The sequence below is a fragment of the Mesitornis unicolor genome, unplaced genomic scaffold, assembly GCF_000695765.1.
Source record: "Mesitornis unicolor isolate BGI_N332 unplaced genomic scaffold, ASM69576v1 scaffold8443, whole genome shotgun sequence".
Classification (NCBI taxonomy): Eukaryota; Metazoa; Chordata; class Aves; order Mesitornithiformes; family Mesitornithidae; genus Mesitornis; species Mesitornis unicolor.
In genome coordinates this window covers 49,904-76,134 of record NW_010173942.1, presented here as the reverse complement: position 1 = coordinate 76,134, position 26,231 = coordinate 49,904, and the positions used below count along the sequence as shown (strand labels likewise).

The window sequence follows — 26,231 nt, the reverse complement described above, 5'->3', positions numbered from 1 at the left end:
AATACATCTTCAGAGGTACTCAGTAAATAACATGTACCTTTTGCATGTTCTCTAGAGTGGAAGAAAGAACAACAGGGCATTTGTTGAAGAATTAAGTCTAGTTTTCGATGGTTTTTTTTTGTTTTCTAATGAGTAGACATTTTTCTTCTTTTAAAAAGAGAGTTTTAGTAAGGAATGTGAAATGTATTGTGCATGATATGTAGATTTTAGTTTATAACACTCCTTGCACTAAACATTTTTCTTTGTACTGGATCAACATTAAAAAAAAAAGAAAAGCAGCTTGATATAGATCTGTTTGTAAATTTACTGTTCTGTGTATGTTTGTTATTCTTCTGATGGCTTCAGGTACAGATAGAACTGAGCACTTTGCCAGTATTTACTGAAGGGGAAATGGAAGCAGAGAAATGTTTTTTCTTTTGGGCATCAGTAGATGATAGCCAGAATTTGAATGTAATAATTTTTATATTTTAGCACTGTAAGCACACAACAAGAACATGTCTTTCTAGCACTAGATTCAATTGGGTATTCTGCTTGGCAATTGGATTATGCTTATGTCTCAGAGATATGTGTGCATGCGTGTGCAACAAACAAGCCTTTTCAAGTATGAACGTTTAATGCTAAAATATCCATAAAATGAAAGGAAACAAACCTGTCTGTTACTGTGTTTTGCCAGTGGTCTGGGATGGAGGGTGGGCTTCTTGCTTGCTGGTTGTACATGAAGAATGTGCCCAGAAGCCTGCTGGAGTCAGAAGGTCTTTCCACTGACTTCTGTGTGGTTTGGAGCAGGACCTTACTGGTCAGTAGTTCACCTTCCATTTCAGTTCAGTCTTCTTGTTTTCGTTTTGTTTTTGTTTTGCTTTGTTTTGTTTAGGGTTTTTTTTGTTTTGTTTTATTTTTTTTCTTTTCATTTGAGGGTATTATATTTCTTATGTGAGGTTTTGTTTTGGGTTTTTTTAAGAGATGAGAAACACACTTCAGCACACAAAGCAGCACAAGCAAAATATTTACTTTTAGAAGCTGTGCCAGCCATTTCTATGTTTCTGTATTATACAGCTCAAAGTTCTTATGCTAAGCATCCTTGATTTGCAGAATACCAGAATTGCAGAAAGAGTTGTGCCAAATAATCTTGTACTGAACAATTAAGGAAACTTACATTGTTCAATACTCTCTTTAAAGGTCATAGTTTTTACTGAAACTTTCCTGGAGACACATGATTAAATCTAGTCATTGGTAGGTTACCATGGAAAACACCTACAAATATAATTGCAGTATCACATCTGAGTGTGCAGGTGTGTCTCTTCACAGAATATTTAGAACTATTTTTCTGTGAACAATTAATTTGTCAAAAATATGATCTCTTTTGGACATGATCAAATTTATTCACTAAGTAGAATTCAGCAAATAATTTCAACTGAAGAAAGAGGAGACCTTTTTTTTTAAAGACAATGTCAAAACATTTCACAATGACATTTTCTAACCAAAATATTTTGGCAGAATGACATGCCTCACATTGACAGTGAAGGTATAGGTGTGGGGTTGCAGAGTGCCAAATATGCTCGACTGTGTAGACCTGAATGTTGACCTTTCTGAGTGTGGAACAAGCACTGGGCACAATGTCATGTGGAGCAGGCAGCAAGAGCAGATGTCTGGAGAGTGTAAATGCTCACAAGTAAATCTAGAATACCTGCGAACTACTATAAGTATTAATTTTGGCTACTTGTTTTATCAGATGATCACAGATGGAAGAGCTGTCTGCACAGACTGGACATGGATTTTAATTCAGTAAGAACTCTTTGTGGGAGACATTCAGATCATGAATCTTAGAGTTATGGACTTAAAAAAGACATTGAACTAAATTTGGATCTCGCCATCTGCATAGCCGCTTCTGGCAGCAGTTAGATTTCACAATCAGATTAGAGTCCAAAGTATTCCTGAGGTCATTGAAGATTTGAGACCAAGATATTACCAATACTAATGAAATTATAAGATGATATTTCATGTGGACTACTGATTAGTAAGAATCTTCACTAGCTGGACTTGTAAGCTTGGGTTTTCCAAATCTTTTTATATCTTTGTATGGATTGTGAAATTCCACAATACAAGCTATATGTATTGCCTTACAGTCAGTAATACTGTGATTCTTCATCAGTTTTTAATTGGCTGATGAGTTTGGACTGGTGCCCAGCTTAGGGAGTCATCCTCTGTTTTGGATTTCTGTGCAGAGCCAAGAAAATCAGATTTATATTGAAGGCCCAGAGGCCTCAGGAGCTCAAGCTGAAAGATGTCAACTCTCAGGTGGGTGTAGGCTACAAATACTTTTACAATTCATCAAGTTTGATTTCCAGGAACAAATCTCTCAGTGATTTCATATAGAAATTATTCTAACTGGGCATTAAGTACCAGCTATTCTGTTACCTTCTTCAAGAGGGTTGCTTTATCTTTAGATAGATGAACTACAACTGCATATGAAATTGATACACAGATATGCAGATCTAGGAGCATTTCTGGTACTTTTACTCCCTAGAGGTTAAGGTTAACTGCAGTTAAGGCTAACCCACAGAGGTCAATTGAGAAAACCATTGACTGAAATATGTCATGCTGCCTATGGAATATGGATCAGTATCAACTTGCATGAAACCTCTCTAGAAGAACTGCTAGAATCTTTCCTAAAAATTGACATTTAACCACTGTGACAACTTGTCTAAGGATAGGACTGACTACCAATTCCTTGAAATTTCTGAACTGTAAGGAAATATCTTACTAAAGTACAATTTTAAAATTCTTTAAAGCTTGATAAGGAGCAATTTGGTGAAATAAGATAAACAGTCATAATTCTCCCTTGTAGCTTCAAAATCTCTGAGTCATCATCAACTTTAGTATGTTTTAATTTGTCCAACCTTAAATTGCTCTGTGCACGCAGGATTCCTCAGATAAAAAATTTCTTGAATCTAACTCAAAGGCTTTCTTTCTGAACAGATCTTCCTTATTTCCAAACTGTAGATCACATGGAAGCCTTGTATCTTTGCTGGCTTAGAGTTTCATAAGCAAAGCCAAAATCATGTCTTGATTCTGGCACATTAAACGTGAATAACATTTGGAAAAGATACACAGCTTTTTCATATTGATGCCTAACTACATGAGAGTGCTTTTGTGGCCTGATTCTATGAGCATTTATGCCCTTTGCTCACACAGCAAGAGTAAAATTAACTATTGATATCACTGTATGATACTGATGCAGGCACATTTGCTGGTTTTGGCATATGATTTCATTTAGAAAACACTTATCAAAAGCAGAGGTTTGTTAACAATTTCACCTGAACAATGTTTGCAGGAAGCTAAAATAAGGTGGTACATTTGTGGAAAATAATTTTTTTTAGCCCTTTTTCCTTTTGCAAATTGTCTGTGAACAGATTTTGATTTTTGCTCTTTTTCTAGTTAATTGAAATTAAATGCTAAGTGCGTTATGCAACATATTTTTGTCTGTGAAATGTTCATGAACTTTGACTTTGTCTTTCACAACTCACTTATTATACATGGCGTACAGTGTGCAGTTTGTCATTTAAGTCATATGCTGTTGCTCCTCTTTCCTTATGGCATGACCAAAACTCTAGAAGCTTTAGTGGAAAAATAACCATATTGGTATGCAAATTTCCTTATTCTTTTTTTTAAATGTGGGGGGGGGGGGGGCCTGCATGAGGAGCAACTATTCAAAATATTTGTGTGAGTGTCTATGTATGGCAGAAAGCCAGCAAAAGCAGGGACAAATATATATGACTCAGCAAATGATTTCAAATTTGTCAGCATTTTCGCAAGTCGGTTCCTTGCTTCTTGTGCTGCTCTTTTCAAGACAAACTAAACCTAAATTTCATACCTCTGAGATTCTGAGATGTAAAAGCTGAAGCATTGTGCCAGTATGCCACTTTACCTACTGGCACTGGGAGCTGCTTTGAACAGTTGCCCATATAAATGGCTCTTCTTTGCCATTTTGCTGCATCTCCAGCAGGTTCAACTCCATAGCTACCATCAGTTCAGTATTTTATTTAAATTCAAGTTGTAGGACTAGAAGATGAGACCACTAACATTTAATCTGAAGAAGCAAATTTATGACTAAACACAGAGTTAAGCCTAAATGTGGTCACTCCTACTATTAGTACCTTTAGAACAGCATAATAGTGCCAGGGTCAGATTTTATTTTCTTCTATCTGGACCAGGGATGAACCCAAAGGACAGAAAGGACAGTCACAGGATTCTCCCCTTTATACACGCATTCAGGAGTTTTATGGGATCCAATTTACAAGTTGCAGAGGGAAAGCTATGAAAGAACTCTAATTATCCTTTCCTCTTCCCCACATCCTTATTGACAATGCCAATTCAATAACTAGATGACTGGTTGCCAGTGCCTCTCTTGACTACAGATTTTTGAAATATTCATATGTCCCTATACATCTGTCTATATAGCAGAGCCTGCACAGTCCTTCTGTAAGTGACATTTCATGGTGAGAATTATGCCAGCACAAAATCATATGACTTGATGTCTGCTTCAGTGATATTAAATTCATAGTATATGATAGTGAATGATAAAAAATTACTTGCAGGAGTTCTGGTCTCATTTTTAGATTTATTCTAACTATTCTAATGAAATAATTCAAATTTATTCTAACTGGATCAGACTGAGTTATTTGCTAGATCTTTCTTATATGTTAGATATTCTATTTCTCTCTGCTTCAGAAATGCTGTGAGAGCAGCCTTTCTCCTAGTGTTTACAATATTTTCCCCCAGGTCCTGGTTAATTCATGAAAATGAAGGAGTACAAAAATGAAGAAAGACAAATGGAGAAAAGTAAACTCTATTTCACTCAAAAGCTTTCAAAGCAATTCACTTCAAGTTTCAGGCAAAGGTTTGACGTAGCTCAGAGCAACTGAAATGAACAACTGCATTAATGTAGGGAATATGTTGATCAAAGATAAATAAAAATAATGTTTGAGCTATTGTCAATACTTACTTAAGCTCCTGAGAGTTAGCAGCCATAAGGGATTTTAATGTCTTGTCAGCTAATGGGCACCCAGACACACTGAAAAAAAGACAATGCAAAATGTTTTACTAAAAATTTATTAAATCAACAACATCCAGATGATCTAAGAATTAAAATGGGAAAAAAGTAATCCTCCAGTATTTGCTCTTAATTCTTAAATTACTGGAAAGACATTTGGTCAGGGCCAAAGGTTTCTAAAGATCTTGTAAAATTTTGCACGAGGAGGCAGTGGTAAAGAGTCCTTCCTTTATGTTGCCTACACAAAGAGCAGGTACAGCATCTGGTCCTCAGGGCTGGGAAAGGGCAGAAACTGCCTTCTTGCAAAAGGAAAGGCTGGAAATTATTGTTTCAACCCCCAGGCTGACAGTAGGCTCTTGTGAGGAAAACAAATAGCATCCTCAGTTTGTATTAACAGATCTATGAATTTCAAGGCCATTCATAGAGATATCTGCAGATATCTCTTTCAGAATGCTCCAACATTTGTACAGAGAGAGCTTGAACACCTAGGGAAATAAAAACTTTACTGATGTATTTATGTACACATCTCAGCTAAGATATGCAGCTACAGTAATAAGCATATGCCGTTTAACCCTATCAGTCTCTTGAGCCCAGAACTTCACAAAATACAACAGAACCAGGAAAAATGGCCACATTTCTGTATGGGTTATTTTCAGCAAATTACTTTTGAATACTTAACTATGGTTAGCATAAAAATATTCAAAGATGGCAATAGTTAAAAGTAGCTCTATTTCCTGCTTCAGGCTTCCTGTTGTTTCTTACCTGCGGTGTGAGGCATAGTTTCCTGTGACATGACCGCTACCATCACATCCTGGTGTTGGACAGCTATGTAAAGTAGATGCAATGAGAAAATGTGTATTTTGAGATTATAAATGAGATTATGTGTACACCATGCAATACACTATGCAGCTCACGCTACCTTGCAGTGAATTACATAATGATACTTAGGGCAATCATATCATCATTACACATCTCAACACTATTGTGACACTACAGAAAACTAGCAAAACTTACACAACACTTCTAGTTTTCAATTATAACTTGAAGCAGAGATGGAAAATTTTTCCTATTTCCACCATGCAGATGAGTAAAATATTTTTTATTAATCTATATAATGTGAAACCACCAAGCTTTGTGTAGATTTTTTTGGTTACATCTGGAGTTCTTAAAAGGACAATTTCATTACTTGTACAGTAATTGACAGCAATTCATAAGTATTAGGGCTGAAGTTTCTGATCTAACCACCTGTATAATACAGGCCAGAGAAGAGTAATATCCAAAATAATCCCCTTGACTTCTGACTAAAATAAGGCACCTTCTTTAGAAACACATCCAATCTTTATTTGCTGATATAAGTGAGAAATTATGTATTACAGTTGCTTGTAGAGCAGAAAGCGCATCAAACTCAGGCCTTAAGTTCAAAATTAGCATAAAGGTTTCCCAAGATGTTTCTCAGCTGTACTGAGAAGGGTTACAAAGGTGGCATACACTTAGCAGAACAGATACGTTCATTCACATATCCTGTGTGACCTAGTCTAGGTGATCCTGCTCTGGCAGGGGGGTTGGACTGGATGATCTTTCGAGGTCCCTTCCAACTCCTAATATTCTGTGATTCATTTATGCCAAGAGATGGAGCTATGTTTGACCTGGAGGAGATGCTACAGCTTCTGTTTTTTCTCAGCACTTCTTCAGTCATAGCACTGACATGATTTATCAAATTGAGATACAGTCCTCTGCAAGAGGGCAAAGATATCAAGAAATGCAACTTATACATAGAGGTGAGGGTGAATTAAGTATACCTTTCTATAGTATTTTAAAACACTCTAACACCAACCCTTCAGAGTCACCTTCTGAAGGGCTGTAACTTCTTTCACTGGGCACATGGACAAGATGGGCAACCAGAAGCTGTATAAAACAGAGTGGTGAGTAGGTCGAGAGAGGTTCTCCTCCCCCTCTACTCTGCCCTGGTGAGACCGCATCTGGAATATTGTGTCCAGTTCTGGGCCCCTCAGTTCAAGAAGGACAGGGAACTGCTGGAGAGAGTCCAGCGTAGGGCTACAAAGATGATCAAGGGAGTGGAGCATCTCCCTTATGAGGAGCGGCTGAGGGAGCTGGGTCTCTTTAGTTTGCAGAAGAGGAGACTGAGGGGAGACCTCATTCATGTTTATAAATATTTAAAGGGTGAGTGTCACGAGGATGGAGCCAGGCTCTTCTCGGTGACAAACAGTGATAGGACAAGGGGTAATGGGCACAAGCTGGAACACAGGAGGTTTCACTTAAATTTGAGAAGAAACTTCTCAGTGAGGGTAACAGAGCACTGGAACAGGCTGCCCAAAGAGGTTGTGGAGTCTCCTTCTCTGGAGACATTCAAAACCCGCCTGGACGCCTTCCTGTGCAACCTCATCTAGGTGTTCCTGCTCCGGCAGGGGGATTGGACTAGATGATCTTTTGAGGTCCCTTCCAGTCCCTAACGTTCTGTGATTCTCTGATTCTGTGTGAAAACCTTTTAGCTGGTGCTCCATAGTCATCAGTAAAGGGTACCTGAGATCCTTACCTGGCTATTTTCTTTGAGCTTGCAGAGTGCTAGCTACTTTTTCAAATCTGTAAAGAACCCTTAGGAAGACATCAGCCTCATTTTGACAGCCCAGTTAAACCTGAGAAATGCTGTTATGGGCTATAAATTAGTTCACTGCAACTGAGCTAACCATATCACAAAACTTTTCTCTGCAAGCGCTTATGTCATTTTAAAAACTTCCTCATGATGGAGCCACCTGTATTGAATTGTTCTGTACAAGTTCTGAGTTCAGTGGGATCACAGTAATGCAGTCTGATCCCTATATAACCTATAGATTCTTCTGATAAATTAAAACAATTTATTATTTAATCTTCTGGACAGCTACATTTTAGATACCTGATTCTTGTTTTTTATATACCAGGTTTTAGATTCCCTTTTTAAAAACAATACAGTAAAACCTCTGTAAGCTGATCATTGCCCTAGTAAATACTCTGGGTATTATCATTTAGGAGAGTAGAAAAGTATTTTACAGACATCTCGAAACAGGTCAATATCACAAAGGAATAAATATTACAAAAAAAAAGCCATTAGTCTTCAGCAAATAACCTCTCAGTGATTTTTTGTATGCATTTGTTTCAGAAGAGTCACAACAAACCTGACCTGTAGCAATTTAGGTCATGAACTACAGCTGCAGATATAATGTGGTGAGTAGACAACAGGCAGACTACACAGTGTGAGGGGAAAGAATCACTCTTCACAGCAGCTTGCCCCAGGGAAATGCAATTTCTAGAGGCAGAGGCAGATCTAACTGATTCAGTGACACTGCATCTGGGATGCAGGACACAAGGTGATAGGATACGACTCATTTATTTATGGGTGAGCCTGCAGTGATACGGTACGGGCTATCATAACTGAGTGATACGGAGTGCACTTGTCTAGAGAGACCTGCTCTGGTTTGGGACAGCAAGAAAAGTGCTATAATTGATTGCTAAGTCCTAGCTAACTATTACAGTGAAAAAACTCTGTTGATATCAGAATGGTGTTGATGTGAATCCAAAGGATTTCTGTGAAGAGCCCAGATGAGATTTTTAAAAGTGATTAGTGTTATGAACTGGTTGGGACGATTTTACTGAAATCATTCTAATCTGAAACAATCTGCTGCATGTAGATTTAACAAAATTATCCTGTTTTCTTTGCAGTTTTAGATAGTAAAGTGTTTGAAATTAAGACAAAGCGCTTCTCCACAAACTCTCAACAGTGGATCTATAACAACAATTGTTCAAATAAAGTTTAATTACGTTAGCATTAGCGCAGCCAATCTGCAGCACACAATGAAACTGTGTGTTCTGTAGAAGGAGCTGTTGCCCATTTGTTACTTATCTATCTGAGAAATAAGAAGTGATATCCAGTATAACATTAATCATGAATCTGTCCAGACCTCCAGGCCTACCCTGGCTTGTCTCAGCTCCAAACCTCATGTCTACCTAGTTGCATACTCACAACAGGTAACTGACTGCCTGCAGTGAACAGTCATGCAAGTCTCCCTGCTCAGCTCCTGCAAATCTACTCCAAACGAGCACTCAGAACAACAGTGTAGCCAGTCTTTAGCAGGGCAGAGGAGTGATGTGACTCACGTGATAAGTTCTTTTTTGAGATCTCTTGAATGGAGCTTCGGTTTAGGACTTGGTATGGAGACATCTCCTGGATACTTCTTTTCCTCCATGTTTTCTGGAGAGCTCACTGGATCTTTCTGAAATATTAGATGAGAATGTGAAAAAAGTTTTCTCTCTTCAAGACCTCCTATATATTCAACAAATAACTTGGTGTGGCAAGAAGAGAACCTCTTGGAAAGAAAAGTCTTAAAAATCAACGGAGAGAGATGAAGAAAGTTTAGTACATTATAATTTCAGGGTCTCAAAGGCAGACTTTAAAAGATGTTGAACTGTATATTTGTGAAAGTGCTTCTGAAGGCAGAAGCAGTTTTAAGCCATCGAAAGAGAAAACTTGGTTTCAATTTACAAAATGGTGATAAAGTCAAAAGAAAAATACGCAAAGAAAATAAAAACAGTTGTTGAATATATAGAGCCACACAAAACTTAGGAAGTATGTTTTTGGTTTTTCTGTACAAGTGCATCACTGAGTTTTGTATACAGTTGAAGTGAGTACCATTATACTGTGAATTACAAAATTACAATCATAAATTAAGAAAACTTATTGTATGTAAACAGATGTAAATGCAAAGCTTTTTAGGTCTGTAGAATGGAATTACTTGCTATCTTATCCAAAGAGAAGATTCTTGTTAAAATAAAAATCATAAGAACAAAATCTCTTTGAAATTTTCTTAGTAACAGGCTGCTAAGGGTACTTCTTGACTTCTACTATTTGTAGATTAAAATTATCTTGCAACAGTACTGTTTGATGGATGGTATGAACCATGAGTATTCATTCTCTTGGGAAAGGCATTTTGGAAATCTGGAGTCCTGAAAGGAAATTACATTTTTGTTTTTCTGAAAAACCTTTGATCACTTCAAAATCGCTTGATTTATACTGTTTCAAGAATTAATGTCTTCAATTATTATTATTTTCATAAGGGATAAGAATTTCCTTTCTTGAGGGATCCTCAGTGAATATTGTATCATTCAAGAAATCTTCAAAGCCCATAGCATCAATTATCAAATCTCTATTAATTCCTTCTGGGACTTCATGTTGGTTCTGTGACTCTGTTCCAACACCCAGGTAGGTATCACCCAGAGATAACCCCCTCTAGGAGCAGAAACTATTGCCTAAAGCTAAACTCACAGGACTGGTGCCATGGATGCTATGGGCTTGTGTGGCTGACAAACATGCCACGACAGAGGGGCATGGATGTCTGCAGAGCTGTTAACACAGAGTGGAGGGCTGAGGAGAATCTGGACTGAAAATGGAGATGCTGCCTAACGGGACTTGTAAGCTCTGCGGGGGTGTTTCTTCTGATAAAGCTTCCATATGGTCCTCAATTCTGGCAGCTCATCTTTGCCTGTTTGGAGACTGAATCCTCAATATGACTTCCTTCTGCTTTCTCGTACTGGCTACCTACTGCCTACTGAAACTCACACTACACATACATATAGAAACGATGCCATATTATTGGTATATCAATTACTACTGCTTTTTGCAACCACATTTGTGGGGTTAGTTTTTTTGGGAATAATTTAATCTGCTACAAATATAGAAAGCAAAAATACATACATTCAGCTCTTTCATAGTAATTACCGAGTAATTATTTTAAATAAATAACAAAAAAAACCCAACCAAAACCAAAAACCCTGATATATATTGGGCTTTTAGAATCTTATTTCTAAAGGAAAATTTCAGACAAGGAGTAATAGAGAAAATTGAAAGCAATGATAGGTACTGTTAAAATGTTAATACAGAAATAATAAATAGTTGAAAGTCCTCCAAACATGGAAATGAAAATGCAAAAAACAAAAATGGAAAAATGAATGCAAGTTTTGTTCAGGGTTCATGAAACCTCAAAGACTGTTTTCCAACACTGAGTTAAATCCTGGTTCTAGTGGTATCTGAGGGTGTTTTTGCTGCTACAATCTGCAGAATGGGGATTCTAGTGCCTGACTCTTTGTCTGTAAGTTCTCACCTGCTTTTCTTATATACATGTAAATCCATGCTCCTACAGGGATCATCACCAGTGTAAGTCACTGTAAAATCAAAAGCTCCCAAAAGAAGCAACAAAATGGTGGACTCTCTGTTGCCAGCTGCAAGGGGTCAGATGTCAAAATAACTTAAAAAAACACAGGTAAGGTGGTTTCCATTTAAGATAATGGAGGCTGAAGAAGACTGGCAGCAATGTTTGATAGGATACATATGTAACTCTGAACTGAGGACCAGTGCTGCGTTTCTAAACATTTAGTTCATGCCTTGACTGGATCCTAACTGTGACAAGACCAAACACACTCCAACTGAGAGGAGCCTGGAGTGGAAGGTTGTGGAAACCCTGGTACTCCACTGGGATCCTGAGCTGTGTAATGTACCTCAGGATGCATCTGCAGCAAACAAGAGTAGCTGTAACTGTTTGTGTTGCAGGGTTTACTAATATTTTCACATACGTAGCTTGTGTTCTTTATCTCGAGTGAAAGATATCCCTTGATCTTCTGCTGGTGATAGACCAGAAACTTGTGTGTGAGTTATTCATTATGTCACTGTCTGATACGTGTTGCACAGGGAGGACTGATTGAGAATTATGCATATCAAGGCTTGACAAAATACTGCAGTATTGCAGTTCACAGCTTCATTAAATGTTTCACTGAATCATTTAGCAAAAATGAGATTGCAAGATGAAGGTTGACATGAGTACATCTACAGTCACCAGGGTAACTGATACTAGAGAGTTTAGAATTGAAGTATTTTCATTTTCTATCTTTGAAATAGTTACATTTTTTTTCAAATCCTAATTGTGAATATCCTGAATTGACTTATTAAGATTTATAATTTTTTTAAACCAATCTCTACACACACACATACATACAGAAACACCTACAATTTCATAGTAACTGTTCTTTTGAAAAAGAAAAAGGACCAAAATGGGAATACAGTTTGTTTCCTAGTTAGCATCCATTAGTATACTTCCCAGGAATGAGAGAGATATACAGACATTTACAGGTGATTTCTTCAGCATTGTCTTATGCACCCTGTGGAACACCTGGTATTTTTCAAGCAGCATGAAATCTTCAGATGTGTAGAAGCTCCAAAAAGAAGACAGTGCAAAGGGAATGTAGGCAGCAGAATACCAAAATTCAGCCATTTTAGGCCCTTACATCAGTAATGTGACCCACAGGAGGCTGTGTTTGTCTGAAACAAGCAGCTCAGACCTAAGGAATGGATATTTTTTGATCTTTCACACTTAGGGCTGGGAGTAGAGCATCATGCCTTGGCTTGTGAGCTTCTCCAGAGATTTAGCTGTAGAGGGAGAGATAGTCCCTTGGGAAAACACCTTTAACATCTCCTACTTTTTGGTCTGTTAGGTGATGATCACCACAGCCAAACAAGTCCAATCATATGTATCATTCTTCCTTTCCCATTTGGAGGAATTTATAATTAAATGCTATTAAAATTCTGAAGAATTCCAGACTGAAAGGAAAATCAGAACCAGCACAATCAGTCCAAACACTACTATTTTCTGCAAAGAGCATGTGTGTATTCACGCATGCACACTACAGAAACAAAGCAAGCAATGAAACTCCATTAATGTACAGATGGAAGTTTATATTGATTTCAGCAAAGACCAGAACATAATGGTAACATGAATAACAGATAATAGCATCTGGCACTTTTAACATTTTTAAGCCCTGAAATCTTTGGAGAACTGACAGTTGAACTAACTGACAGCTCTAGTTATTTCTCAGTGCTTTCCTTTTGGAGAGATTTTGAGCTTTTTCCAAATCCAGAATTTTTTTTTAAGGGGGCATCTGGACAGGCTATTTTGCTGAGAGAGAGAGAGACAATATTTTCTGGAAATTACCACCAAAATTAAGCAACTGTTGTGCATATGAACCAGATAACAATGAATTAGAAATAGATATAATCAGTCATTTTCTTTGCATGAGGATAACTGCCAGTCTTCGATTTGCAAAACAGAGCCTCTAGCCCTGAGATCATTGGACATGTTGACGCTCCCTGGGATGGCAAAAGCTCACAGCAGAGTTCTGGGGCCAGATCCTTGATTAGAGACAAACTGCACAGCACCAAAGCACCGAGTGCAAGGGGCAAGAGTGCCTGAGCACAGAGCTTTATGTCCAGTTGGGTAATCTGCTGATTCTTCCAGCTCTCTGTGATGATAAGAGAGACCAAAATAGCCAGCCACCCATCATGGCCTTCTGAAAGTCAAACAGAGATTGGGGGGGACGTGGAGGTGACCCCAACATAGCCCTTGCTGAGCTGTGGTGACAGCAGGGAGGAAGAGCAGGAGGACAGGCCCCTTGCCAAGTCTGCAACACCGATTGATGCTCTGCAGTAAGGCGGTTCTCTTGAAGCTGGATGTGCTCTTGCACATTATGCAGCATGAAGGGGCCCTGTCACGGGAAAAGTCTAAGCTCTCGGCCTACTGCCCCGAGTCAAACTCATGCCAAAACCCTGATACAGGGATCATGCTCTCATTGCTGAGGTAGCAATCATCAGCAGCCTCACAGAGGTGACCGCAAAGTGCTCTTCAAGGCAACCCAGCCTCCAAGAAACAATCCACCATGGTGCAAACTGTATCAGTGGTATCATTATGACAGGTTTCTACTCAGTTCTGACAGATTTTTTTCCTTTACACACTTGAATTATCTTTTATTCCCAAGTGTTTTTAGAACTGGAGACCTGGATCCCCTGACCTCAGTCCTAAGTAGATTTATCCTTCCTATGTCTTCTTGAAGTACCAGTTTTTATATTTGAACAAAAGATAATTCTGTAATAAATATAATGTTCAAATGCTATTATTTGATATATAAAATCAAATAGGGAGGAACTGTATTTAAACCTGAATACAAACTCCAAATAGGGACATCTTTTATTCTGCTTCAGAAAGATATCACTCAGGTTCTTGTATGTTAATTACCAAAATTTTATCTAATTAGCCTTTAAAGATGCTCATGGTCCCTTCCTGATTTAAGAAAAATGCAAGCAATCTACATTCTGACAGCCAGACTCAAGAGAAAAAAAATAAAACCAAACTTGCCAGCAAAACAAAACAGGAAAGAAAGACAAAGAAAGAAGGCTATATTGCCATGTTGACAAGATAGGATAAATAGACATGAAAGAGCAAAACAGAAACAAAACTAAAATCAAGACAGTTATCAACTTGGAAGTGGCAGTCTGGAAGATCAGCCATAAAAGTTGAAAAGTTGCTAAATAAAAATATTTGCTGAAATTTAACTTGCTTATCTTTGTTCCTACAAATGCATTTTCAAGTTTGAGCTTTTACATTTCCTAGAACAGGTTGAAAAGGGAAGACACCTCTATAGACTCAGTTTTTGGTTTTGTAGGTTTGAGGGGTTTTTTGAGTGATTCCTAAGTAATTTGCGTGTATGTGCTACTCAGCCAAGTAATTAGGAACAAAATTTAACAAGCATTCTCTAATTGTGGATATTTTTCATTTCCTTATCTTAGAAATTTATAAGCATTCACAAGTAGTCTCTGAAAGCAAGATTTTTCAAAGTGTGTAGTGATTCTCTATGCCACATCGAGAAGGCATTGAAGCCAGCTCACAAACCTCTACCCACGGAAATCAATTCCCTTTAAACTGCATTAGATTGGTCATCCCAAAGACCATCAGATGGCCACTCATCCAAGGGAAAAAGTCACTCAGAAACTGAAAAAATACCTCTTTTTCTTCTTCTTTCCTGCCATGGGTCTTGCTGTAGTTGATTGGTGTATCCCAGCCTTCCTGTTCACAAAGAGCCTGGTAGAAGGCTGCATTTACCAGGATGCTGCTTGTTTTGAAAGGAGAAGAGGAAGGAGTAGGAAGTGCTGTGCTGGAAGTAGTAAGAGGCATAACTTTGTCTTGGCTTCGGTTCTTTTTCATGCTCAAATCCAGAGTGCCATTTTCATCCACTTCTATCTCAGCTCCCTGACATGCAACAGGAAAGAGAGACATGTTTAGAGATGGGCATGGTGAGGTTGCAACATAACCATGTGGTGCTTTTAAAGGATAAATATAAATGCATGCTTTTATTTAAATTTATCTGAATCTAAAACCAGCTTTTCGATTTATATCAGTTAATGTCCAACTCTTAGGCAGACTTAAGAGTGGCTTCAGTAATGGTATCCCTGCATCTCAGCTTAAACATAGTAAGTAGAATTTAAATAAGATGCCTCTAAACCATAACCTATACACTCTAAATCTATTTTTATTTAAAAAAAGTTTAGCTTTAAATCTTCTTGATCTTTTCACTCTTACAGAGAACTATGACCCCAATTCACAGTTAAAAGCATTAATGCATTGTTTAGGTCATAAACAGCATTACTGCTACATATCGTCCCTTCCCCCCACACCCCGGAAACATTACAACATCTGCATCATGGGGGAGAGAAGGAGGGGGGAAGAAATATGCCTAAAAGTAGCACAATAGGAGAAATTTTCACTAGGGTTTTGTGCATCACTCAAGATAATATATTGCCTTAATCATAGTTTGACTAGGCCACTAAGGCACATGTCTGCACTGAGACCAATAGACTAGGAGTCACAGGATTATCTTTAGGAGGTTCTTCCTCATGAAGACATTCAGCAAAAGTTAACAAAGCCTTTGCTTCTTGAGAAGTACAGCAAACTGCAGCCTCTGATTGCAGAGGGATGTGCACTTTGGGGAGAAACTCAGCTTCTCTTTCCAGACTGGGAGAAGCTCTCAGAGCAGCTCCTGTTCACAAGAAGGGGCAAGGGCTGCTCAGCTGTACAAGAAGAAAAAGAGAAGAAAATTACACTGTTCTGCCTTACTCTGTCTGACCACAGAAAAAGAGTATAAACTCATTGGAATGATGAAAAGCTCCTGAAAGGGCAACTTGATAATGAAAGTGACAAAGAATTTCCCTTTATGCTTAATGCGCAACACTGCACACTGACATTTTGTGTATGTAAGGATGAGTAAGAGACTAGTCCTTGCTATTGCCAACAATTACTAAAGTCAAGTAGGGGAAGAGATGAAAGAGGTGGCTTCTGAAGGAGCACTTGGTAGTCTAGTTTTGTGTGTTGCCCTGAATAGGGTGGAAAACATTCAAAGACTACAGAGATAAAAAACAGCATAATAGATCTACACATGTAGAACACTGTAATTAACACTACTCCGTGTCTTCCTGTTATTGTCATCATGACTGTTTTTCATTTGCATCACTGCAAAGCACAGATACCGCTTTGGAATTTGAGGCTGAAATGTTAGGTGCTGTATGTAGGATACAGTCATATAAACCCAGATTGAGACTTCCTACCTTGAGTAGTATAAAAGTAAACCTGTAGTGTAAGTGAATCACCTAGACACTCTGTTGTAAATGAACAAGAGACAGGTATGTCCAGGGGGCAAGTTTTTCCATCTTTCTTATATCTCTTCCTTAGGGAGAAATGAGACAGTGTCTGAAAGAGTCCCTATCTCTTTCTTCCCATTAGCTATTCCTAGAGCCTGATGATTAGTCAATGATTTAATGATTAAAGATAGGGCAGTGAAACTTATCCTCAGTTAAGAATGTCAAAAACAGTTGTGGTGAAACAGGGATTTCTCCGCCTCTGCTGAAAGTTTGACATGGCCACCTTGATGGGACTTGAAGGCACAAGCTTCCTTCATGCAGCCCTTGTCTTGTGCCTTTGCCAGTGGTGACTCATTTAAAGGTAAAATGCACCTGATTAAGTCTTTTTAATCAGATGGAAAATGTTGGTACAAGATAAAAATTTAGAGCCCGGTAGCCTCTCCTCACCCAGGCATCCTGACTCCATTTTGTATCCATGGGCCTAAGACAGATGCCCACCTAGAATGAAGCACTACCAAGCCATCTGCTTGCCCCCGGTTCAGAAACTCAAGCACCTCTTATATTTGCTTCTCCTGCATAGCAAAGTTCACATTTTCAATCATACAGCTTACAGAAAGAGATGTTTTATTATATTTATGGGAAGTAAATACACTTCTAATATGTTCATACTAAGACGCTTTGGTTATATCTTTCTCCCCCTTTTTAGTAAATAATCTCCTGTGATAGTTTTAAGCCCTGAATTTGACAGTGCAGCTTATCCTGGATAATAACTTAGTAACCACAACATCTTATGCCATCTGTATAATATCAAATACATTTTTATACCAGCATTAATAAACCTTAGTTACAAAAATCCAAGATATTAACTATATCAGTGCCAAGTGTGCACTCCAGGATCTGACAATATAGCTCTGCCATGATCGCCCCAGTGTTTTTTGGCTTCAGAGTTGTTATGTAACTATAGCAATGAAACAGAGCTACAGTAATCAAGTTTAATGACCAATGTAAAGTAAAATGCTAAATATTGTAGTTGCTGACATTTTTCATAATAAAAAAACTTGGGTTAAGTCTGCACAACCAACATTCACATAAAATTCCAGACCTCTGTGACAGATGGCTTAGGAAAAGAAGCCATGTGACTGGGCTGCAGTAGTTTTATAGTGCAAAACCCATAAATAGTGCAGATTCTCTGTCACTAACAAAATATCAACTACTCAGAAGGCAACAGAGACAACAAAAAGGACCAAAATCAATCAAGCTCCCCTCCTTGATAAAACTGTGCTTAGAAGAATATCAGGAAACATGCTGTCTTTGAGAAACAGGTATCATTAGCCACAACAAGGAACTCTGGCTGCTAAGCAGAACATCTACTAACGTGGATATTTAAATCCTCCTCAGCACTTTCCTGAAATTCATGTACAAGTTGGGTTGTTCAACACACCTAATTCTGCTCAGGGAAGGCTGAGTTTTGTGTTTGTGAAGTAGTGTACAGATGGGGTTTAAGTGAGCTCACAGATGCACAAAACAATTAAATACAGTCATGGAAAAAATATCCTCTTTTGCTCATTGCAGGACAGATCACACGTTTACAGCATGGCTTTTTATTCAAAATGGTATAAAAGAGCTATAACTTTGCTCCCTTCATAGCAAACTCCAAATGGCAGAGCACAAAGAGAGGATAGTTAGAGATACTGCTCCAGTTTTCATTTCTACTCTCATCCCACCCTCAATATGTCTCCTTTGCTTGTTTTACCACTTTTATTTTTACGTTATTTTTAAAATGGAACTAAAAAGACAAAAATGGCAAATGGCAAAAAGTGCTAGAGCAATGCTATGACATGCTGACGGAAAATGGCACTTACTATGCTTAGCTCAGACTTGTAAAGGCTGTGTTCTCAGTGAAGGCAAGATCTTATTACTGTCAACTCTAGTGCATGTGTGAACAGGTCTATATTTATCCATTTATCATGGCACATTTAAACTATAGCTACCAAAACAATGTGAACGGTTCTGATTTTTCCTTAAAAATGCAAGCCAAATAAAGATGTAAATGTATCTTATGATTTCCTGACTTACATTAGTTTGCAGCTGTGTAAATCTTTTGAGATTGATTTTGTTCTTATTTACATTAACATTTACATTTACACTGCTGTAAACCAGGAAAAAATCCACTGAAGCAATGAAGAAAAATCAATGAGGGTGAGAGGATATACATGGTAATTAAATTCAGGTTACTCCTTATCTACTCCCACATCAGTGGCAGTGTAATCACTCCCACAGGTTTTACAAGCAGCTGGAAAAAAGAATTCCAGAATTAAAAAAGAGAGAAAAATGACTGAAGCATGTTTTCTTTATTCCAGGGTCTATTCAGTGAAAAGATAAGGTACAAGTAGTACTCTACTATGAATATCTATCTAAAATTAAGACTAATGTAAATACATAAACAAAAAAATGGTCTCTACCCTCTTCAAGTGATTTGTACTTTAAAGTCAAGCTTTTTTAGCCTCATTTATTTTATGACATAAATATTACAGAATATTTTCTAGTACATTAGTAAGTCTTGTCTTTAGAACTGAACATCAGCTTTGAAAATAAAGGATGTTGTTTTTTGTGATAAATTACTCCTGTATTTTTTCATATGCTTTAGGTCCGTATGATCACTAACAGCATTTAATACTCTGCAGTGTGTCTCCAGTAATGATTACAAGTTAAGCTTTATCTCATAGCTGGATCAGGAAGAGTGAATTATTGTGTCTGCATGAATCTTATTTCAAACCTGTGACCTTAGGGAGATTCTATCATTACATATAAGGGATTTTATGTGTTCTTTGGTTGGCATCAGCCATACAACTTAGTACAAAGTCCAAAGAAACAACGTTTTCAATGATTATGCATTCCCACAAGCAGTTTGGTTTAGTTTGGAAAGCTCAAAAGAGGTCTTCAGTTCTGATACTGGGAATAACACAAACTAATATTTTGCCATGTGTATGAATACTATTCTTAATGCAACTCCATCCAAAAAGTACAGTCTTTTCTATTCCCAGTCAATAAAAATACATGCACCTGGTCCTCAATTCTTCAGACTAAAATTTAAGCAATTGAGTTCTTCTGCAGCAAATTAAATTACTAATCTGGGTAAAAATAAGAAAATTTCTAACAGCCCAGCAACATCTGAGACAAAAATTAAGTCACAATTTATAGCCCAGGGCAATTCACTAATTGAAAAAAAGCTAGCCAAGAATGTACTCAAGGACCAATGTGCACAGCAGTATAATAGAATGGTACCTAGTGATATTCTTGGCTGATTTTTGATCTTGTATTTAGGCTTTAAGGTATTTGGAGTAAAGGACTGTCTGAAAAATGTACTGAGTACTAACTACTTTGTTGAAATAATTTATGTAATTATCACCATCAACAAATATCCAAGAATGGAGAGATGACATAATTTTGTTCAAAAACAGAGTTTGAACTTCAAACATTTTTAGCAAGTGTCATTTTTTTGTTTTCTTTCAAGGCACAGTGTGCATATGCCGTTTTGTCTAAACAGGTGGGAAAAACACCAAAACAGTCAACAAAATGTTTGGCAAGCAGTAGTGATGAGGATACAGATAAACTGCATTGCTTGCAGCTACCTCTGTGAGATGTGAATGCGGAGAGAGCTGTGAACAGGGAAGATCCCTGGATGTTATCACGATGTGGATTGCACTATGCTTAACTGCAGGTTAAGCCTTCTTGGGGAGTCCTCCTGTTGACTTCAATGGGAGTTGAATGAAGCTACATAAACTGCAAATCAAATGCAGCCAGGAGAGTGATTTGGGGTACCGACTGAATAAGAATAGGCTGATCAGGACTTTATTCAGGGTAACAGTCCCAGGTAGAAGTCGAATGACTCATACAATGTAGCATTAATATAACATTAATGTGATATTAATTATTTTTGAACACAGTATCATTAAGCTATCTGATAATCTTAGTATTTTGTATACAACTGATAGATAATTCACAGCGAAAGCTGAGGATCCATTTTACTGTTCATTCTAAAATAAATTTATTCTTTAAATTGCTTAATTTATAAATTCATAATTTAATCTTGAAATATTTGGCAGATCACCATTGTACATTAGATCTCTTTGGAGGTTTTGCTTACCAATGGTACCGTTAATGTGTAATCTAATTTCTCTACCCTTGCTACCGTTCTCTTTCCTTTTTGGGCTTGGATTCTTCTTTTGAGCTGATATGTAGAGAATGTGAGATATATATTGGAAAAACTAATAAATTAATGAAATTTGGAACTGTGCTGTAAAAAAAAGTTACTTTTTCATTTAAGTGTTATCTGTATTAGGACAAGGGCAATAGGTACAACCTGGAGGATAGGAGGTTCCATGTGAACATAAGGAAAAACTTCTTTACTGTGAGGGTTACAGAGCACTGGAACAGACTGCCCAGAGAGGTTGTGGAGTCTCCTTCTCTGGAGACATTCAAAACCCGCCTGGATGCATTCCTGTGCAACCTAGCCTAGGTGATCCTGCTCTGACAGGGGGGTTGAACTGGATGATCTTTCGAGGTGTCTTCCAACTCCTAATATTCTGTGATTTTGTGATTCTGTATTTACAGAAAAGTGGTGAACATTCAAGGTAAAACATCCAACTCTTACTAAGAAATGGACAGCACTGGAAGTCAAGAAATAAAAGGTGGAAGGCAGAAAGAAAAAACAATACTACTTCAGAAATACTCTTTTGCTAGAAAATGTTTTAGTGTTTTCCCCACCTGTTTAAGCAAGGTGGCATATGGCTGCCTCGGGTGAATGCAAGAAAAAGACAGTTGCTTTCAAAACTTAGAAACACAGTATTTTCACAGCTCTGTCAATTGTGTAACTTGCAGAGGATTTACAGGAAGTCCAGCAAATACTCTGCAGTCCCACATGTCCTTGCTCTACCACCACTCTGCCTCCCATCTGCAAAGCATCATGTCTTGGACTGCTGGGAGGCTGCCTGATGCTCATATAAGAGCAAACATCTTTACAAGTCAGGAGCTTTGATCTGCTAAATTTTGGATGATGTTAATCAGAATTTCTTTGGCAAAGGAACAAAGGAATGTGGCAAGGGGCAGGGCTGAGAGGTCTGATAGTATGGGGCTCTGAACAGAGTCAACCCACAGAGGTATTTTCAAACCTGGTGAATGGGTGTGATTGGTTAATGCTGCATTATTTGAGTCCAAACACTGATAAAGTCTCAAGAGATGATTTTTATAACCTAAAAATTTGTAGAATATTCTAGCAGTTAAACATTTACCTTTGTGACCAATGCCAGCCACAAAATAATTCAGAAACTTTGATAAATAGTAGTCTCTTTAAAAATAGCCTTATTTTTTGTTTCATATTTTAAAATAAGAAAGCATCTTCATTGAATAGAGTCTGGTGAATTATTTCCAAAATTTGTTGTTTGAATGCCGTATGATAAAAGCAATAAAAAGACAAAACCAAATAAAAATTGGTTTTGTGTGGCTTTGGCCACCAAATCTGTTTGGGGCTTACTTGCCTATGTTCTGGCCAGAAACTAATTCTGATTCTTCTGTCAGATGTTTTGTAGCAGTATGCCCTGCAGAAAGTCTGGCAAAAGTGAAGACAGGCAGATAGCAAGGTAAGCAGGTGATTTTCTTTTAGGCTGGATTCCTGGCTGTGAAAATGGAGTAAGTTATGTGCCCCAAGTGTCCCTCCATATCGTTACTATTATGTTCACTTCTATTCAGACCTTCCCCACAATTTGGCAACTGTGAAGCAGGTACAGAAGAGAAAATCTTTGGGTTATGCCTGGTCCCTTTACTGCTCTTGTCTGGCAAGAAAGGTCTATTGTTGAGGTCAGCCAAAGGCTGCGGCAGCAATTTATTCAAGCCATTGGCATCAGTTTCCATTCCCCTGCTAGAAGAAGTCTCTATTGAAGAGTGGTGGAAGGAGCTTTTTTGCAGCAGACATCAGGAATGGATCTGTCAACTGGGAAAGGTTCTGTGAGCAATATTTGGGGCAGATAATGTCTGACTTACGAGGGATGCATGTGGACAGACACTAAAAGTTCTACCCTGTGGTATCTCTCAACATGAGTTTCAAGATCCAAGACTTCACAAGTAGAAATTAAAGGAAGTAAAGTAAGGGATACCACTCTGCAAAGGTGCAAGGCTTAGAATACTGAACAAGGTGTTGTGGTGCTGGTGAAACGGTTCCACCCAAAGAATAATAGCTAACCTCTTAATGATGGTGAATTGAGGCCCAACTAATTTGTAGACCAACAACTGTGGAAGCCACCTCTATCCAGACTGAGCCTGGTGCTACAACAGACAATGTACAGCAACACTGACTTGCAGAGAAATGGGTCATCTGTCTTTTGGAGCATACATCATGACTCAGAGTCCCACAGCAGAAACACACCTGCTACTTTGTGTCTGGATAAATACACCTCTTTCTACTCCCCATGATATATTCTCAAGTTCTTGTAATGGCACCTTCTCATCTACACCGATCTTTCAGAAGTTTCATTGCAGTAGAACATGTGTGACTTTAATACAAATAATAAACAACAGTGCTCCCACAACCACGGTCATCAGAAGAAAATCTTGTCTATTTTCATCAGTGATATAATACTATGTAATGGCACAGAAATGACTCAAAGCTCACACAGTACCACTTGTAAATCATAAAGATCTATGAGGAAATGCAGAGCAGAAACCAAAACATGAAAGCCACACAAACATCTACAACATCAGGCAGATTTCCATTATGACAGACTTGCCCAATTTATCTATCTCCAAATGCTGTGGGCCTGATTCTCCTCTCTTGCCAGCAGAATTGAGATTTTTACCAAAGTAAATTCTTATTTCCCTCCCTACATCTTGTCAAACTGTCAGGAGCTTCAAACCCAACAGGCTCAACAGGTGTAGTTCTGTTCCATTGCTAGCAAAACGTCACCTTAATTAATCACACGATATTTATTTATTTATTTTAATCAGTTTCCAAAATGATTGCTTATGGCAGGTTTCAGAGGGAAGAAAATTCCCTCTTTAAACAGATCTAACTTATTATCCACCACAGATTGTTGCTGGATTTCTTTTTTCCTCCCACAAATTTACCCACTTGCATTTAGGGCTCAGTTATGAAAAGAGTAACAACATAATTCCTGCTATTTATTTATTTTTATCAGAACTGGTCACTGCATTACTGATTTTTTCTCTGTCTCTCTTCAAAAGAGCATGCAAACAGAAGTCTCCTTTTTGGGGATTTAATGCAGTCACTAACATGAAAGACAGTTTATTTGCACAGTTCAGTAGCTAGCACACCCTCCAGGTTCTTGGACTACCCTACCTTGGCAGACAGACTCTGTGGTTTGTTGGAGAGGATCTCTGCTGCTTCCCTGCAGCGGGTGGAAAGGTTCAGGATAGCAGCAGCTGCTGCTATGTGGGTGTCTTCACTACATTGACCGTAGCTATAAGACTTGGCATGGCAAGGGCTCTGTGTGTGGGCGCTAGCACTAGGCAGTCGATTAGAAAATTTCACTGGATTTGAAAAATGCTTTGCTGTTGAAGAGAGATTTGATTAGCAATTGCATGCATGAGACTTTTCCCATTAAATAGTTTTGTTTCTCAGACTAAAATGTTATACAATAAAACATTAAAATAATACATTTAAAACAATCCATTCCCTATTGGCAGTAAGACTTTGCTGTAAAAATGGCTTCAGACACACAGTAATTTAATTTTCACCTAACAAATACACATCTTTCAATAAAGCATCTGAGACTTTTACTCAAGTTTTGCTCATTCTTTACTCAGACATTAAAAGCAATGATGTCCGAGGAAAGACTGAACAAGTGTTAGTGTATTCTCCGTCATGACCTGACAACACTGGTGGGCAAATGCAATTGTAAATGTGTCCTTATAAAGGCTTCCTCTTGAAGCTCTATTGTGTAAAAAACAGCAGTGACATGTCCAGTCTTAGCTAAAACAACACTGCTTACCCTACTTAAAAGAATGTCTGTTATTTAAATCGTGTTGCTAATGTGAGTAAGGAGAACAAGACCAGGCTCTCAAATGAACTGGAGCAATCAGGTTATCCGTTAGGAATATTCAGTCCTGATTTTGTGGAATTATTTAGAAATTTAAGTCTACCCTTTAATCAATTAAAAAACCAGAATGACAGTGAACCTTCAGAATAAAACTGATCTTAGCTCACCATCTTATGTTGCCTATCATTTGCAATTATACACAGATTTACTAGGCAGAAAGAGGTCAGTTGAGAACAAAAAACTAACAGGTGAACAGAAAAACACTTTCACAGACAAAAGTGGTGTGTGTGGTTCTTTGTTCTCTGCTCCATCAGCAGCACTAAAAGAGGTAGAAAGAATTCTGCTCCCTGTTCTGGATTTTGCCTGTTCTGAATTTTGGAGCCTGAGACGTCATTAACTGTTGCAGTGAAAACACGACACTGTGATCTTAGCTCTTACTAAGCAATAATAGCTTCTTTTGTCTGTAGCTCCCACAGTGTCCTACAAAGATAAACTACGAAAAATCCATTTTCTCAGCCTACACCCAGATACACCAAGAACATTTCTGCTTATGGCCATCCGCTTGCTCCATAAAAATCTGAGCCCCAAGGCACTGGATTCCTTTGGGCGTAGAGCTTTGGCTGAGTGCACCTTAATGGTGAGACATACACAAGACGTTAAAGAACTCATCTTTCCTAAAACTTGGGATGCTCTAAGAGCAATGCTGTTTGTGTGCACTGACTGTGGCTGATGCCATATTCAGTTTTTCGAAGGTACTGGAGGTATCTCAATAGAGCAACACATAAAAGCCTCATGAATCAGTTCTTTCTTTCTCCAGTACAAATAAAAAAAAGACTCATCTACCTTGCTGTAAAACTGTCGCACAAGTAAGAGAGTCTACTGTTTTAGCAGTTACTACAGCAAACTTCAAATTATATTTAAAGAGCAATAAATTGCATTTTCCATTATCCACCTTAAAGGACAAAAAAAAAAAAGCAGACAATGAGGAATGCGTGTTTTGTTAACAAATAAAGTTTATAAGCACAGAATCCACACAGGGCTAAGGATGGACTTTTGGCAAGCTACATATTTACATAGGATGCTGAACCTACATCACTACATCATTAGTTTTTTATTGCCAGCTTTTGTGTATCTATAGTTAAAGCACTCACCTGCCCTTTTACTTTCACCTTTCCGTTAAAATAATAGTTGCACACTGCAATCTTTGTGAGATTGTAACAACAGGCTGTAAACTTCAGCCCTGACATACATTATACAGAAATTGCATATGCATGGATTTGCATTTGTATAAAAATATTTCAATCATTTTTTATGAAGTGAACCTGTGAAATAGACATACATCTGTGCAACGAAACAGCTTATAGGGAATGTTCAATTTTACAAAGAAATGGAAAGTCTGCCACCAAAGAAGCTGGCAATGCACATATTTGCTTTCATTTGAACAAGCCTATTTTCCAGGCCAGATAAATATCTACATCTCATTTGCAATTTTAAATGGAGTATTTATATATATACACAAACACATAGATACCTACAAACATATATATATATATATATATGTGTGTGTGTGTGTGTCTGTGTGTGTATACTCAGACACATACAAATATATTGAAATAAAAATCTTATA

General features: G+C 37.9%; 1 protein-coding gene across 1 annotated transcript in view; it reads right to left on the bottom strand.

Moving 5' to 3' along the window:
* Positions 1 to 26,231, bottom strand: part of ST18 (suppression of tumorigenicity 18, zinc finger) — a gene marked incomplete at its 5' end in the record, with an annotated part of 74,449 nt that overhangs the window by 9,217 nt on the left and 39,001 nt on the right. Inside the window, 5 exons of the mRNA XM_010180876.1 lie at positions 5,003 to 5,071; positions 5,813 to 5,875; positions 9,200 to 9,315; positions 14,923 to 15,168; positions 23,905 to 24,116. Coding sequence (XP_010179178.1) covers positions 5,003 to 5,071; positions 5,813 to 5,875; positions 9,200 to 9,315; positions 14,923 to 15,168; positions 23,905 to 24,116 — 706 coding nt within the window. The remainder of the gene's footprint in view (positions 1 to 5,002; positions 5,072 to 5,812; positions 5,876 to 9,199; positions 9,316 to 14,922; positions 15,169 to 23,904; positions 24,117 to 26,231) is intronic.